Here is a 17,622-nt window from a genome sequence, read left to right on the forward strand (position 1 = left end):
TAAATTATAGTGGAAGAAAATGTGTTCATACTTGGCGGAAAAAGGCAAAAATGTCAAAGGTCAGAGGTCAACATCTCACAAAAAAACATGAAAGGACTTGAAAAAAATGAATTTACTGCAAGCATGGCAGAAATACTCTTCGCCACTGAGTATGTCAAATTCCAAGAAAGACATACGGAAATGGGCGAATGGTTGAAATCAATAAATGCAAATCAATGTAATACTTGTTATTGTTATTCTGTCTAACCTCATTCTGCAGGCTTGACCAGATCTCCCTAATAACGGGTAAATAAAAAGTAAAAAGAATCCCATGAAATGCAGTTGGTGGATCGATACACTTGGCTCCGCACAACCACTCTAATTTGGGAAAGCTTCGGAAGTTTGCTGCTTCACGTAACAGTTGACTCTGCAGTCTTCACAATCAGTCTATACTTTAAATCCAGCAGAGGAAGAAAAAAAAAAAGCATGTTTCCCTCTCTGTTCCTGCAACGTCTCCTCCATTTTCCTGCTCTCACTAATGCACTCCTGTCATCAGGGGGTTGGAGAGCATAGTGCAAGCTAACAAAAATCCACAGTGACGGCAAACCTCTCTCTTAAAACCGTAATAACTCGGGCAGGGAGAAGTAAAACCGCCAGAGAAATTGATTATCTTTTAACACCGCCTACGCCTTCATACAGCAGGATGAAGGGAGGTACAGAAAAATACTTATGCTTTGTTCTTGGGAACAGTTTGTGAAAGGTTAGGGCCATATGGAGAATAGGCGACAAGCTAAAATATTGTTATTATAAAGAAAATGGAGCTCACAAGGGAGCACATAACACTACCTTTGGAGGGAAACACATCACAACCTTTTTAGGAGTTTGCTCATGAATTATTCAAAGCCAAGTCAGTGAACAATTGGGGCAGAGCCACAGCTTCCTGAAAAATAAATAAATTACCACCCCTATACGTTCAATGAAAGGGCCGCCGCTTCAGAGGCTCACACTTTTCACAGTTCTCAAAACAGGTTCGCAAACTAACCTCAAACCTCCCTGTGATCCCGTCCCACAAGCACACCCACACACACACACACACACACACACCACACACACACACACACACACACACACACACACACACACACACACACACACACACACACACACACACGCACACGCACACGCACACACACACCCACCTCCATCAGGACCCCTGTTACCTTGCAGCTGCCTGAAGCGTCCATCCAGGATGGAGTTGAAGCAGATGTTGGAGGTGCTGTAACTCAGCCAGCGCGCCCGCTTCATACTTTTAGCCGAGGAGGATGAGGAGGTGGAGAGGAGGGCGGGGGGGTGGTGGGGGTGAGAGGCCCGCTGACGTCTGGGGGTACAGGAGGAGGATGAGGAAGAGGACGAGGAGAAGGTGGGGGGTCCCGCTGGAGCCACGGAGAGCGGGACATGCAGGACTGTGCCGTTCCTCTCCAGTTTGTTGGGGTCGGGGTCCTGCTGCTTCCTGTTGATGCTGCTGCCCCCCCTGGAGGTCTTCCTGCTCTCAGCTCTCTGGGCCCGGTGGACCGGGGGGGTGCTCCTGCTCCGGCTGATGCTCATGCCGACCCGGACAGGGGGCTCTTTCTCCATTAGGGTGTAGGGCCGGCTGGCAGCCTCCTTAGTGCCCCCACTGCTGCTGGTCCGGGGGGTGGGGGTCTCCCTGCTGCTGGCCTTCAGGCTGATGTTGACCTCTCTGAGCCGGGGTTGGCTTAAAGGGGTGGCGCGCAGCAGGCAGGGGCTGCTCATCTTGACCCCGAAACGACAACAACAACAGCGCCTGGAGCCGGCAGAGGAGCTTGGCACTCCACGTCTCTCCTCTTCTCTGTCTCTTGGCTCTCTGTCCTCCTTTCCAGATCCCTCTCGTGTTCACTCACTCCCTCCCTCCCTCCCTCCCTCCTTCCTTCTTCTTTCTTTCTTCCTCACTCTCTCCTCACTGCTGCCGTGATGATGCCGTGCCTCCACTCGCAGGCGGCACGGGGGCTCAGCCAGCTTTCGGTTTAGACTGGTTTCTCTAGCCCCATCCATGCATACGATATGTTTTCAATACGTCCACGTGCGAGCAAGACTCCCTCCCTCAGCCCAGCACTCCCACACAGTCGGTGCATCACTGAATGTGAAGTGTATCTCCTGAGCCAATAATCCAACATAAAACTGTCCACCTCTTAGGAACGCACCTTCCTTCTTTTACATGTATGTTAGGAGCAGAGTAAATGACCGGGTATTCGATATGTTATGTATGTGCTTAGCAAACACGCTGGGTGCATATCTCTGAGTTTACAAGCTGTAAATCAGCAGCGGGCGTCATTCACAGCCTCTCTCATCTCCTGCCTCTCTCACGACTTTCCTCCCTTCTTCTACCACTCTCTCTTTCTCATTCTCTCTCTCTGACAGGAAACACTGATTGCATTACAGAAACATCAGTGCAGCAGCACTCTAACACAATATCACAAACCCCCACACAGAAGCCTTCACCGCTTAAAGAGACAGAAAGAGACAGAACCAAAAGTGGTGAGAGCGCTGCCCGATAAACGCTCTGGACACAACTTTTAAAATGTTGGCCACACAGAAGATCGGCTGGAAATCAAAGCTCAATACTTTAATCCGTCTTCACAGACTTCGTAGAATCGTGTACTGGTATCAAATCAGACAGTTCTTGAACTTCCTGTAAAGTAAATGCTTAAATTGTATTGAGTCTTAAATTAATAGTATTTATGACCAGCAATTTTTCAGCAATAGTCATTTATTGTAATAACAATCTGTAATTCCTACCTCATATAAATCAAGCACACTCACATAAAGGTATAAACCATTTACAGCGGGAAAAGGCTCTGCTCTCTGGGGTAGAACTTCCCCCTCCTTCTTTGAACAAATGAACACAGGAACAAAGAGAGTGGCACTCGGAGAGCGGAGACATAGCAAAACCCAAAGGTGCATTCATGTGCCACCTCAGATGGTCCCAATCACCCCATTTTGGGAAGTCCTTCCTTCATGTTCATGAGCTTTAAAGGGAAGTGTTTATGATTTGGCGGCATCTAGCATTACTTGTCTTAATACCCCTCTGCTCACCTCTGCCTTTAGAAGAATGTGATGTATGGCTAAATTGTGTTACGCAGTGAGACAATGTCTGGCATTGCAGAGCAGCTGAGATGATGCAAATCTGCCAGAAAAAAGTATCATTTCTACAGGAGTCCCAAGTGATTGACAGGAAACAATGCATTCACATGAACACAACGCTCCAGCTAGTGTATAGCTTTCATGTAAGTGGAAGACAAGAAACAAAGTTCAAGTACTACAGTGTCTTTGAGCATGCTGTAATCAAAAGATTAATTTCCTCTCCACAAAGGTCATTTTTTCTGCCCGGAGTGGTTAATAGACTCTGGGACCTGATCTATTCAAACACGCAGAAGACCACAGGAACAATCGAATCAAATCGCTTTGAAATCTTGAAGGACAAGGATTTGATCATGAAAAATGTTCCTTGTGAACAAACAAATATTTCAAAACAACTTGTCAATGCAGTTTTTCATTTTCAAAAGAGTATGGGTAAATATCTACAACAGCTGGTCACTGTTGTGTCTTTACTGGGACACGTCTCCATGCTTTAATGTTCAAAAAGCTCTTTATTTTGCAGCACCTCTTTTCACCCTCTGTCTGAAACCAGACTCTCTGATGCTCTGATTGGTTAGCTGGCCGGCTCTGTTGTGATTGGTCAACCACTTAAAGATGTCCCGCCCCAACATTATAATACTGTGTGTTGGAGCACAAGCCAATAAAAGAGCACATGTTACGTAGTGATGTCACTCTGTTACTGAAGTAAACAAAGGAGTCCAATGGAGGCGTTTCAGGCATGGGGGGGGGGGAGTGTGTGGGATTAAGCCTATACAGACCATTTACATGCACAAAAACCTAAATGGAAAACCCCAAAAAGCATAATAGGACGTCTGTAAGGATGTTAACTTAAAATAAAAAGTTTGCAAAATGTTGCCTTTGTTATGCAACATTCTTAAACGGCTGCTTGAGTTGAGACATTAAGGCGCCGTTTACACGAGGAGAAAACTGCTTGTATCTGCATAGTTTCGCGTGCGTATAGCCCTATTATTTACACGAGGCCGATAGAAACTGACCCCACAAACGATAACGGGTCCCAAGGTGGATAGATTTGCAAACAAAACGCTCTGGGGGGTCAACCGAGTCCGTGTAATCACCTCTATACGAATATTTCCTGAAAAAATAACGATAGCCCCACCTCTCCTGCTCACTGCTGTATCAACTATCAAAAATAGCTGTGTTAATTAAACGCACAAGGGGTTCTTGAATGAAATAATATTATAAAAGGCAAACCAGAATTGTTAACGCCCAATATACTCCTTAAACAAAATAAACAGAGTCAGATTTCATGCATTGATCCATTATATTGACAAAGGTGCGATCTCACCCGGTGTTTGTAGAGAATATCTCTCTTTCTGAGACGTGCTTCTTGGTCGGTCGATCGATGCAATATCCACAGATTCGGTTTCTTTCAGTTAACTTCCCCGTTGCATTTATCCATATGCTGAGGAAATGACTATATCCCGCTGAATACCAGCAATCGCCACACACACTTCCTCCTGTCAGTAGCTACTGCTAGTGCTACTGCTACTGACCATGCTACAGATATTAGTGCAAAATCTACAGCTCCTCTACCACAACCATCAGCAACAAGTGGACATGGAGAATTACATGAACTACATGTTGCTAAATACACCGCGGGGCTTAAACAGAAGGGTAGCCATGGCAACATTGCGGCGGGGCTGCTTGGGCTGCTCTTCTTCGCTGCTTTTGGTGTATTTTGGCAGAAGTTACAGCGCCACTTACAGTCCCGGCATATGTACTACAGCGTTTCCAGCGGCCTCGTTTGAACAGACACGTTAAATGAAACGAATGCATGTGAACGGAAGACTTTTTTGAATACGCATACTGTGCATAAACGCAAACGTTCCCGTGTGAGTGGGGCCTAAGAGTATTTGCTAAATCCAAAACAGTGTTTGTAAAGTTAACATTTCCTAAAGTTAGGTATTAATAAAACGTTGTATTTTGGTGTCAGTATGGAAACCCAGCTATCATATCCACACTAGTTTCAGAAGATACCTTAAGATTCCCAGTGTTACCCATAATTCCCTTCTCCACAGAGCTGAACTTGTGTTTCTCCACCTTGCCGTTGACCTCTCTTGTGTCTAAGGCTTTACGGAAACAACCACGGTGTGGCCCTCTGTTCTTCCCCCACAGAAATGCTGCTATTTAAAAACCCCAAGACCCACAGCTGGAGACCCTGCTTACTAGCTTAGCCCCGAAATGCCAGAGATCTGTGCTATGGGAGGAAGATATGCAGGGCAGCTGTCCAACTCGCTCAGACGATGGCCATTCTGGGAATGTGCAAGCGATCACAGTTACTTGTGGAGGTTCAGGGCTCAGCTGCTGGAGGTTCATGACACCACGAGTAACATGTACACACACAACAACCCTGCAGAATGTGAGAGCTTTGAAACAAAATCAAGGGTCACCTGGAGTGTGCATTTTTGACCAAAACTAAGGTCAGTTACACATTCAAGCACATTCAAACCCCCAATAGTTACACTAAATATAGCTCACTGTTTCTAAAAAGACACCGTCATCTCAAAAATGTGTCACCCAAATGCCTGAGAAAGGACACAGCCTGTTTACTATGCACACACTCACCTGCGAGGGCCTTGATGCGCGAGCGCTCAAACAGCCGCGCTGAGCAGTTGTCATTGTCGATTTCCTCGTCGGTGATGGCGAAGCGGGTGTTGATGCGGCTGTACTGCTGCGAGATCTCCGCATTGTCAAAGTCTGTGGTGGAAGTCATGGCGGTGGCCAGCTTGGCGAGCGGCTGAGGGGACGGCCAGCGGTGTCCTCAGGTGTGCTGGGGGGGGGGGGGGGGATGAGTGCAGAGGACGAAATGACAGGATGGATCTGGAATACTGGAGGTCGTCTGAAACAGAGGTGAAAGACAGACAGTGAAGGTGTTGTTTTGATTTATTATAATGACTACCTGGGGTTCAACACGTACGAGACTAGAAATAAGATGGCTGAAGGGAGTAGATGCCACTTTTTTTGATAAGAAAGATAATGTTAGGCACAATCTGCTTAATCTTACTTGTGGAGGTTTGATGAAATGGATGATTAGCCATCTAGGCCATACAAATAACAATTAATGAGCGACTCACTGACTGCAACTAACATTGACAACACATATTGATGTGGTGTATTTCTTGATCGATCGTTAATCTTTTTGAGTATGAAATAGCTTGTTATAATTGCACACAGAGTAAGGTGACATCTGATTGTAATGTTTTGTCTGACGAACATCATAAGGTAAAGTATATAATCCTCAAATCTGAGAGGATGGAAACTGACTATAAAGATGATAAGATGATCAAATGAGTCGCTCGTTTGTTTCTGTTGATCAAGTAATTGCTTATCCTTGCTCTAAATGACAATTCATTGCAATTGTACATTCATTTTCTGACACATGAGCCACATGGCAGCATGAGGCCTTTAACCTCTACTCAGTGGTTATTCCAGTTGGGTTGTGATGTAAAAGCCGATGCAAAAAGTGGAAGAAAATGCATTTGAGAACATTGTTATGAACATTTGTCACAGTTTTAAAGACCAACCAATTACCAAGAAACAATAAGCAGATTTATTGATAATGAAAATGTGTATTTGTTACCCAAATCGAGGGACAAAACAGGGTAAAGATGACTGATTTGTGAATCAAGCTTTCCCTGTAAGCTTCACCATCTCACTGCAGGTTGGTTTTTATTTTGGTGTAGAGTTTTAATTTATGAACCCCATTGAGAAAGGGGTTGTACTTTACCTGGCATGAGATTTGAATACATCTTTGTGATCTCAGATGTGGTTTATGTATATTTTTTTTACACCGAAATCTCGCCTGTAGCTTTCAAATGTTCCCTTTAAGCCCCTGTGCCCCTTACAATCTCCATTTTGTGTGTGTAACTGTGCTCAACTGTCACTGCAGTGTGTGTGCTCTTTGTGTGTGTGATGGCGGGTTGAAGGGTAGCAGCTCAGATAGCTCTCTATCTGTGTGCAGCATAGCTCTCTTATCATGACACACAGGGGAGGCGGGGGGGGGGGGGGGCAACCCCTCTGTACTGCAGAACATTACGAAAACGTCTTCTGTTGAATGATGCAGCTCACGTAGTTTGAACTGCCAGTGAGTGTGTGTTTGGGGCGTTTACGTTGGTGTTTTCTTTTTCTGAGAATAAGCGCGGGATGCCAAATGAGGCGGGAAATACAACTTGCATTGGTACTGAAGTGAAAATAATAGAGAAAACATTGCAGGGCCATCATGTAGCACTACAACAGTTGCTGAACACGACATGTTTTTTTTTAATATTTGAGATATTTAAGTGATGACATTAATATTATAATTAGACTACCACACAAAGCCGTTGGTCCAGACAGCTGCTAATGTCCTTATTATCTGCTAATGTCCTTATTATCATATATTATTTTGCTTTCCCCAACATTTTTGTAACTGCTGTTATTATTGGGATTTTAGATTTTACTGTTAGTATAATTGATTTGTATCTCTTACTTTGCTTTAATTGTCTGTACTGTATCTCATTATCTGCATACTCGGCACCCTGGTCTATCTGTCTGAGTCACATGTAAAATCAAATAGAAAAGTATAAATAACACTTTAAGTAGAAATAGGGCAAATATTTAGCATTTATTCTACTTAATATTTATGATTGTACAGTGGGAGAAAGCAATAGTTATAGAATAGTGGAACACTAAGCAGGAAATGGAAATAATTGACTAAGGTACAAGGGACTCAAAATTGTACGTGAGTGCAGTACTTGAGATAAATGCCGTTAATTTCCATCCCTGCTGATATGGCTTCACTACAGAGGCCCTCAGAGAAGAAGCACAATGATGGCAGCCTGCAGGTCTCCCTCCTCCTGCTGCTCAGTATCAGTCCTGTGCAGAGGGCTCTTATCGGCCCGGGGACGCTCCACCCACCGTCGGGGATCCCCTTATCACCTCACACACAACCTGGACAGGACCACCGCACAACACACTCAAACTGCACAAACCCTTTTTTACACGCCGTACAAAGCCGTATCCACAAACCGTCAGCTGTTTACAGAAACCTTGCAGACTCTAATCATGTCAAAGGGCTGATTGCCTCCAAACACAAATTAAGTGTGTGAGCTGGGATTGTACACAGTGAGAGTTTACTAGGCAGCATTTAGAGCTGTATTAAAGGCAGGCCTCACAGACAGTCCTGTGACAGAGAGTTCAGCGCCTGCCACAGGAAGTGTGTGTGTGTCAATAGTGAGCTGTCCTCTTGTGGTGTCCTTGAAGAAAACACAGAGCTAGGAGAGGGTCACCGTGTCAGCGAGGAGCTCCTTTAATGCCGAATAAAAGTCCCAAGATAAGATTAAATCACTAGGCTATAATTAGAGTGCTGAGTATGTGTAAATGCAAATGCGTACATTGCCTGGTGCACATGCAGATCTCAGTACAGTCACTACTGAACATTGGGTTATAAATTAATTAGTTTATCAATCGAAAAAAATCTTTAGATATTGTGATATTGGTTTAAATTATTTCCATAAAAAATGCAAAACGTGATAATTTTCTACTTTTCTTTATCTTATTAAACTGAAAGTCTTTGAGTTTTGGATTGTTGGTCTTCACAATAATCCTTTTTTACATTTTTAAGAATTGACTTCAGGTACTGCACTAATTAACTGACTAATTAGTAAGTCTATAAAATGTGAAATATGGATTTAAAAAAGTAGAAAAGAGGTAGTAAAAAGGTTTCTTGTAAAATTATTTAAATAATGAATTGATTATCAAAATGTTTGATTCGTCTGAATGTCTGAAATCCACAAAGATAACATTACCAACACTTAAAGGTAGGGTAGGTACGTTTGAGAAACCGGCTTGAGATCGTTTGAAAATACACAACCGGAGAAAATCTGCCACTTCCTTATAGAGCCCCTCCTCCAACACACACGAACGCGCACATGACCAATGAGGGCACGAGATAAGTTTGTGCACAGATGGAAGGCTGACAGGCAGGTAGGCCATCCAGTTATTTTAGCCGGGCCAGCTAAAATGATTGGTCGTGCTTTTTACAGTACTACGGCTTCCACAGATGACATTTTGTTATGGATTTTTTGTCAAAGCACTTAAGATATTCATTGCTATCGGGATGTTAAGAGCATTCCATTGAATATAACAAAAAGTGTATCTCGAGCCGGTTTCTCAAACTTACCTACCCCACCTTTAAAGGATGTAATCTTAAAATAACTCATATTATACGTTGTTAGCACTATGAGGTATTGGTAGATGTGGAACAAATAACAAACGTTTAAGTTGTTATTGGCCCATAATAGAAATTATAGTCCAATAATAACGTGTTGCTGTTGCTATCACCTCGAGATAAAGACCTGAGCACATGGTCTGCTATTTCATCATTTTGGTGGCTGCACATTGTGAGATGATGACGAAGAAGGGCTGGTTAATTTCCTAGAAGTCTTATAAAAGTAAAAGGGAATAATGAAAATGTCAGATAGATGTTCTTCAGAGATACCGTTATTTTCCGTAGATGGAGCCCTGCACATAAAGTTTGGAGGGAAATTATAAAAAGGTGTGAATTAAAATATTTCACAAAAGGTTTTGGAGTTAGAATAATAACATTTCTTGTTTCACAGGTGTTAAATTAAACTTGTAATTCGATGCATTTCTACTTCTTGTGATTTTAATGGACTACTGCAGCCTCTTTTGTTGACACTCAGAACCGACATTGTTAAACAAATAGGTTCACTGTTAACGTCGAGTCAGCACCTGAGATGAATAATAAAAGTGGGAACAATGCTCCCAGCTGTAAGTAACCTGTGTGCAGAAACATGCACTCTGCACAAACACATTATCTGGAAGGGAGTGAGCACATTATACAGAGAGTCCGATGGAGGGGATGAAATAAGAGATGGGTGTGGTGGAGATGTGTGACCTACAGTGTGTGTGAAACTGTAGCAGCAACCTGACTGAGGTCCAGGAGAGAGTAAATCTGAGACATAAACACAAAGTGGACAGAGATCAATATCAAAATGTGCTGCCCTTAAATTCTTTGAAAATGCCAAAACAACATCAAACCAACTACTCCTGATAGGGCTGTGCAATTAATCGTATTTTAATCGCGATTACGATTTTGGCCTGCCACAATTACGAAAACAACATAATCGAAAAAAACAATTATTTTGCTTTGCTAGGTTGTGACAGTGCACTGCAACATATTTGATCTAATTCATTTTGGTCTCATTTATTTGTATTTATCATATTTATATATGTTTAGTAGCTTGTGGAAGTGCGCTCCAAATATTTGTTGATCTTGTTTATTGGTATTTATTATTTTGATATTATTTATTTAAATGTATCATTTATTTTTGTATTGGTTTTTCAGTTGAATTATACGTTCAGGGTAATCAACAGTTAAAAAGATACTGTTCAAATTATTATTTGTATTTGTTTTAAAGTTCAATAAATGGATTTTTTCAAAGTCAATGAATAATCGTATTTAATAATCGTGATATCAATTATTGACCCATATAATCGTGATTATGATTTTTGGCATTATCGCACAGCCCTAACTCCTGATGTACATTAACAGAATAAGAGACATGGGGAAAACTGAGCATTCAACTCTGTAACATAATCCATACAGCTATGTACACAAGCTGTGAGAGAAAAGGTTCCTTTGTTGTGGTCAATATCGTTTTGACTGCAGCGACACTTAGCCTGGTAATAAGGGAATCAATAGTAAACTATTCCTGTAGTGTGTTTACACAAAAACCAGTTCGTCCAGACATGGCGACACACACTCACACACACTTGTCCTTTTAGGGGAGCGTCTCTTATGCTCAAGGAACATTTGATTTATTTGTTATTTCATAAGCTACCAGACTGTTTCCGATCAACGAGGCAATACAGATTGTTACAGTAGGTGCTTTAAGAAAGAAGAAGAGAAGCAGATGTGAAAATATGGAAAGTATGTGCTTCACTATCAGTGATGAAATGTAACAGTAAAAGTACTTTACTCATGAAACTAAGTATACATTTGAGGGTGCCAGTATTCCTTTTGATGCTGCCATACTCTCCTGCTACATTCAAGGGAAATAGTGTACTATCTATACATTACATTCCTTTGCCAGCTTTAGTAACTAGCTCTTTCACAGTTTACATTTTACATAAAAATGCATAGCAGTTTTTATAAGATAATGTACACTTAAGTATTCCAAAGTATATAAAAGTCCTTAAAAAACAGAAAATAGCCCCAACATGGACAACTGGAAATCTAAAATGTTACATACACCTAAATACATCATTGAAAATAATAATACAATAAGAGGAATAGTTAACATATAGTAAGTACATTTTGAGTACTTTAAACTTTAAAGTACTCGACAAAAAATAAAATACTTGTTGATACTTTAAAGTTTAAAAGTATCAACAAGTATTTTATTTTTTGTCAAGTGCAATTTCTATTCAGGACTTTATAAATAATTAAGTATTTAAATTGTATTACTGACAATTTTACTCTCGTAAAGTATCTCAAAAGTGTTTCCACCACTCCTTGGCATTAGAGATAACTTTTGGAGAACGACCTTCTCCACGCGCAGACATGCGCAGTGACGTCATTGTGCGCACTTTCAACGACTCTCTGCTCAAAGCACTAAAAGATAACAAACTGATAACTCAAAATGTGACTCAAGTAAAACCAAAGAAACGGGAGTATGTTTAAAGCCATGGCACATTTCTTAAAAAAAAGCTTTTTGGAAACGACGTCACGGTCAAACATGGCAGCCCGGTCCAACAGGTGGTTTGGAGGAAACTTGTGCCTCCACTTTAAACAACGGAACACTATAGCAGGCTAATGGAAGGAGAGCCTTTCAGTGACCGCTAACAGAAAGTATTTGGCCAAAGATCAATAACTTCATTTAACAACAGCGCACTTACTGTTGCTTCTGGATGTTGTCTTGTCCGAAAGTGTTTATGTTGAGTCTTCTTCCCTGCCAATAAAGCAATTATAATCCCATTGAAGCAGCGGGGGTCCTGGTCAGAGCGGGGGGAGGTCTCCACAGCGCGAGGAGGTCCTGCACGGGGGACGAGGGAATAGGGGCTGTAGGCGCCGCGCGCTCCACGGTCATTCCCGAGAGCCAGAGTCTGACCCACCCTGCCGGGTTAAAAATAAAGAGGGCGCATCCAGTACATGATCTGTGCGCGCAGGGGACGGACATTCCTGACAGAGCTGGTGACTCTAAATGGCAGAGACACTTGTGATCTCTTGTACACCACCCACCCCCACACACATACTATGCAGTCCACCCCGCCCCACCGGGATCTAATCGCACACACAACACCCACCGAGACCCTCTCAGAATTGTCACCTCCACTGCTGCCTCTGGCGTGCCATTCACATGCTGAACACAGAGCAGAGGCCTGTAGGCAGACAGATCCTGGAGAAAAGAGCCTCACATTACAAAATATACCCATCCATTACAGACAGTGGGGAAACACCTGTCGGATAATCAGTGGGGGAAAGCAAAAGTACTTTTAATATATTTAGATGTACTTCACTGGACTGATGAAACATGGGAAAAATAATCAAAACACAAAAATACTTCTCCACACTTTGTGCTTAAAAGCTTGTGACAAGTTTCCAGAGGATGCATTGCAGGCTCCTTAAAGGGGACCTATCATGCAAAATGCACTTTTGTACGTCTTTTATACATGAATATGTGTCCCCGGTGTTCCAGGGAACTCACCAAGTGTCAGAAAACACAACCCTCTCTATTTTCCTCCATACCCAAATCTCTAAAAAAGGGGCTGCAACGGATCTGATACTGTACAGACTGATCCAGATTTGAACACTTCTATGTCGTCACAGAAGTGGCGTTATGGCTATTGGGCCAACTCTCCACCTATCAGGGGAATGTGGGGTTGGGCCACGGCCGGCCATTGCCGCTCGAAAGCGCTGGAGACGCTGTAGTACATATGCCAGGCCTGTAAGTGGCGCTGTAGTCTGCCACAAAAGCAGCGAAGAAGACTTCCCGCCCATAGTTACCATGGTTACCCTTATGTTTATTCTCCGCTGTGGCTTTTTTTCCTCCCTCCTCGAGGCAAGCGTTTGCTCCCGCTGCCTTTAATTCAATGCAATCCCTCCCCGTCGAGGCAAGCACTGTAATTATCTCCGGTTAGTCCACCAGCAGATGACAAACACCCACCTCTCCGCCTCTTCCAAGGAACGAGGGGACCGTGCGGCAGAGTTTCAGTTTCAGTTTCTTTCGCCGGTCAAGATGTCCGTTAAAGTTTAAATCTTCCGGACAAAATTAGAAAAGTGCCGGTCAAAGGTCGTCTTTGTTATTTATTGAGCTTTAAAACAAATGAATAACGACTCTATATAATAAAACACGGAGGACGGAGATCTATTTTTCTCCCCCTCTTCTGACAGCCCAGCAGCTGATCAGAGCACGGCTCACCTCTCCTGCAGGGGGGCGTGGTCAGCAGAATCAGACCCGTAGACAGCAAACAGCACATAGAGCGAAATGAGGCATGGCTAAAATGCATGATCTGTTTGGTATTTTGAAAACAGAAACGTATAAATATACCTTATATAGGTATGGCCCTACAATATATCATTTGAATATAGCATGATACTGTAGGTCCACTTTAAGTTATCACTTCTTAAAATAGATTGGATATTTACAGTATCACTATATAGAACAAAAATATAAACATTTCAGAGGCATAATGTGTTTTCTTTCTGCATTTTCATGTTAATTAAACACTGCAAAGATGTCAAATTGGAAAGAAGAGGATGAATCTTAGCAAGCATGCAATGTCAGCTTTGGGTAATAGACAGTTTTCGATACTCTGAGCTTCAGACACTTTAAATCAGCACTAAAGACACAGGGGCTCAATACCCAGGCCTACTTACACTAATTGCAAATGATTAAATTAAGGGATTCAAGATTCTGATATACTGTTGACACTTAAGGAGAATTATTCACACAGAAAGATGGATACAAAAAGAGAAACACAACAATTCATTTTAAATATTGTATTCGTTAAAAACACTTAGCAACAGGAAGCAAGGCGTTTATAATAAAATACATTTACAACACAAAGTCAAAACATAAATAACATGCTTTTTACAAAATGAATTGAGCACTTGGGAACATATAAAAAAACATAATTACAAAAAGTCATCCTTCCCTGCGTGTCCTCAGTACTTGTGTCTTTGTCTTTGGTTGCCTTGGGAACATCTTTGGTATCAAACTGAGCGCTGCCAAAACGGTCCTCCACCTCAGACTACTGTATATAATATGGCTTCATATCTGGGTACAGCTGACCCAGTGAACAGTGCTGCCTTCGATCAGCGTCTGCATAGCATTTAACTACAAACAAAAACACGTTTCAAACACGTAACGTCAATAAATGCATTAAGGGTTTTGTGCAAGCAGCTGTAAACACAGCACCATGCTGTGCTCATAACAAAAATAAAAACTCCATCACTATTATAAAACACATTCAACAGCATTTCTCAAACAGAAGGCAAGAGGAACAAAATAAATAGACTTCAGAAACAAAAAGGGCGTTAAACTCAGCTTTTACAGATTCAGGTACCATATTGCGGTCATATCTTAATGCGGCTTTCACAATGAAGTTAAAGGAGGGTACAGTCCGTTGTAGAGCATCATTCCTGGATTCTCTTATCTTTTTCTCTGGATTATTCTTGCTGAAGGACACAGAATGAACCAGAGAGCTTTGGTTTCTTTTTCTAACCCACTTCTTAGGCACAAAACTGTTTTATGACTTGTTTTTGCAGTGAGTTTGGTCGAGTGGTTTCAAATGTGCAGACAAACACATACATTAAATATAACGGATAAAGAGTAAGAAAAATGGTTATTAGGATTCCTTCAATACACCACCTTACTGTTCAACACATAGCTTAGGGACTGTAGGAAAGATATGGGGAAATGAGAAGGGGGTGTGAATATATATATTTACATATATTGTCAAGGAAGAAAGGCACGCCCCCAGGGTTCTCAATGTTTTGTTAGATTTTTTTAAAAGCTGTCTTTTTATTGTAACTATTCATTTTAGAGGCATATATAAAAACAGTGAAATAAATATTCGCCCTGCTCAGAGTATCTTACTTTTCCCCCTCCTCTCACATTTTTCTGACCTCTTCTCCCCCTTAATATGTTCCGGTCCCTTAAATACATTTGCCTTAATCCTTTTGCTACAAAAACAGATGAAGGACAATAAAATGGTTATTTCCTGCAATAAAATAATCTTTTGTGAGTGGTTGAATATGCTTGAGGAAATAAATACATATACTGTACTGTAACAAATCAGGGTTAAACAAAGTTTGCAAATATTTCCTTCATATGTTTGGATGTGGTTTTCCTTCCCTTGACAATAATAGGATATAAACTGACCTTCAAATACTTCCCCTTGTAAGTACGTCTCAGTCATTCACCGTTAATTTCATTATCATATCTGACAAATCCCCTTCATCATGCATCTATGCTGACAGAAAGCATATGTATTCATCTATCTTATAGCGATACATAGAAAGTAAACACTAGCCAAATCACACTTGAGTTGTAAATGAACATCAAATCAGTGTAACCTTAGATTATGTGTTGACCGACTCTTTAACTTCAATTTAAAGGTTGTCTAGCTGTGACTTTGTTTACAAAAATGTGGATGTCCACCTTACAATATGGTAGAAATCAAGACTCCATATTGCAAACAGGCATTAAGGGCTGATACCTATTAGATTATTATAAAACTATTTCAGCACATAAATGATGTTGAAAAGTTGGATCAACTTTGTAGCCTTGGATAATTAATTAAAAAAAGCTGTCTAAATCTAAATGCAGTACATTAAATGTGTCCTGCAAAGTTCTTTCTTTTTGGCTTCTAATCTATCTTTGGTCAAATAGGTGTATGATTGTTACAAGCTTTTATGTACATTACAAATACAAAAATACAGTTTCAATATTTTATAAAAAATACCTTCATATAAAAAAAAGCTGCTTCAACTTTGTAACTGGGCATCAATATACATTAACAGTGCTTTTAGAGTATACCAGAACAAGTCAAGTAAACAAATCTCAGGTGCAAATGTAAAAGTCAGACTAACTCCAAGCTGGAGACGGTTTTAGTCGAAGTGCTCACTGCTGAGGCGTCTTCATGAGTCCTGTGGATTTTGTGAGGAAAACATCCAGATCAGCGACGACAGCTGCATGTCTCCTGGCAACAGTGTTCAACAGGCGGGGGGGGAAAGATGGAGTCCCTAGGTCCACCTGGAGAACAACAAAATGATACGGCAAAGATTCACTTCACTTAAAGGGGACCTATTATGCAAAATCCACTTTTTCATGTCTCTTCTACATCAACATGTGTCCCCTCTTCTTCATGTCTCTTCTACATCAACATGTGTCCCCTCTTCTTCATGTCTCTTCTACATCAACATGTGTCCCCTCTTCTTCATGTCTCTTCTACATCACCATGTGTCCCCTCTTCTTCATGTCTCTTCTACATCAACATGTGTCCCCTCTTCTTCATGTCTCTTCTACATCACCATGTGTCCCCTCTGTGTAAAGAGACTCTGAAAGTTTCAGGAAAAAAGATTCTCTCTCTTTTTGTCCTGATCCATTTATATAAAAACCTGTCTGAAAATGAGCTGATCAGATTTTGGCCACTTTATGATGTCATAACGTTTTTTTGGCTTGTGTAACCATTAGCCAATCACCAACCAAGGTAACCCCCCCCCCCCCCCCTTATCACCTGAATCTCCTCCTAGAGCACCAATGTGTTCTTTTTAACCAAATATCTCTCAGAGGGGCGTGGGGAGGGGCTCCTTATTTTCATCTAAAGTAACAGACAGAGAATCAGCACTTTGGAAACAGGGCTGAAACAGAGGGGATTATGGGATGCTGCAAAGATCTGTTTGGTGTTTGGAGCCAAACACTTCAGAGACATGTTCTGTATATATCTGAGACCTGTAATATATTGATGAAAAACAGTATAATAGGGGACCTTTCAAATTGAGCCTATATGGTCATCTTGAATCGGCCCTATTATGCTTTTCAGATGTTCCCTTTCCTTTAATGTGTTACAGTATATAATAATAATATTACATTTGATTTGTAAATCACCTTTCATTGCTAAAAGCAAAATCCCAAGGTGCTAGCAATCCCAATGTGCTAATATATAGGACTCCTGACCTCTTATAAATTGCAATTCACAAACTACTGGGCTGTGAGGTTATTAGCTGTTTGATGTGTATCAGATTTCCATTACCTCCGCATCCTAGGAGGTTAGATTTCACTTCAGTTTGTTAGTCAGCAGGATTACATGAAAAGATTGGCCCGATTTTCATTAAACTTGGTGGGAGGATGCAACAAGGCCCAAGGAAGAACTCATTCTATTTTTGAGCAGGAACATCTGTGATTGTTTTTTGTTCTGGCAAATGTCCAGCCTGCAGAA

General features: G+C 41.5%; 2 protein-coding genes across 3 annotated transcripts in view; both read right to left on the bottom strand.

The window, feature by feature from the left end:
* Nucleotides 1–12,399, bottom strand: part of sptb (spectrin, beta, erythrocytic) — a 52,590-nt gene extending 40,191 nt beyond the window's left edge. Inside the window, exons 1-2 of one of the 2 annotated variants that reach the window (XM_034144380.1) lie at nucleotides 12,076–12,399; nucleotides 5,740–6,013 (exon numbers count right to left, since the gene is read on the bottom strand). In XM_034144380.1, coding sequence (XP_034000271.1) covers nucleotides 5,740–5,887 — 148 coding nt within the window. In that variant the 5' untranslated portion in view covers nucleotides 5,888–6,013; nucleotides 12,076–12,399. Of the gene's footprint in view, nucleotides 1–1,199; nucleotides 1,837–5,739; nucleotides 6,014–12,075 lie in introns of those variants that run through there. The other variant, XM_034144381.1, reaches the window with a different exon arrangement.
* A 1,765-nt stretch (nucleotides 12,400–14,164) lies between these two features.
* The window catches only part of LOC117493833 (stAR-related lipid transfer protein 9-like), a gene marked incomplete at its 5' end in the record, with an annotated part of 35,286 nt that continues 31,828 nt past the window's right edge, over nucleotides 14,165–17,622 (bottom strand). The window contains 1 exon segment of the mRNA XM_034144404.1: nucleotides 14,165–16,436. Coding sequence (XP_034000295.1) covers nucleotides 16,305–16,436 — 132 coding nt within the window.

Source organism: Trematomus bernacchii, unplaced genomic scaffold, assembly GCF_902827165.1.
Source record: "Trematomus bernacchii unplaced genomic scaffold, fTreBer1.1, whole genome shotgun sequence".
Taxonomy (NCBI): domain Eukaryota; kingdom Metazoa; phylum Chordata; class Actinopteri; order Perciformes; family Nototheniidae; genus Trematomus; species Trematomus bernacchii.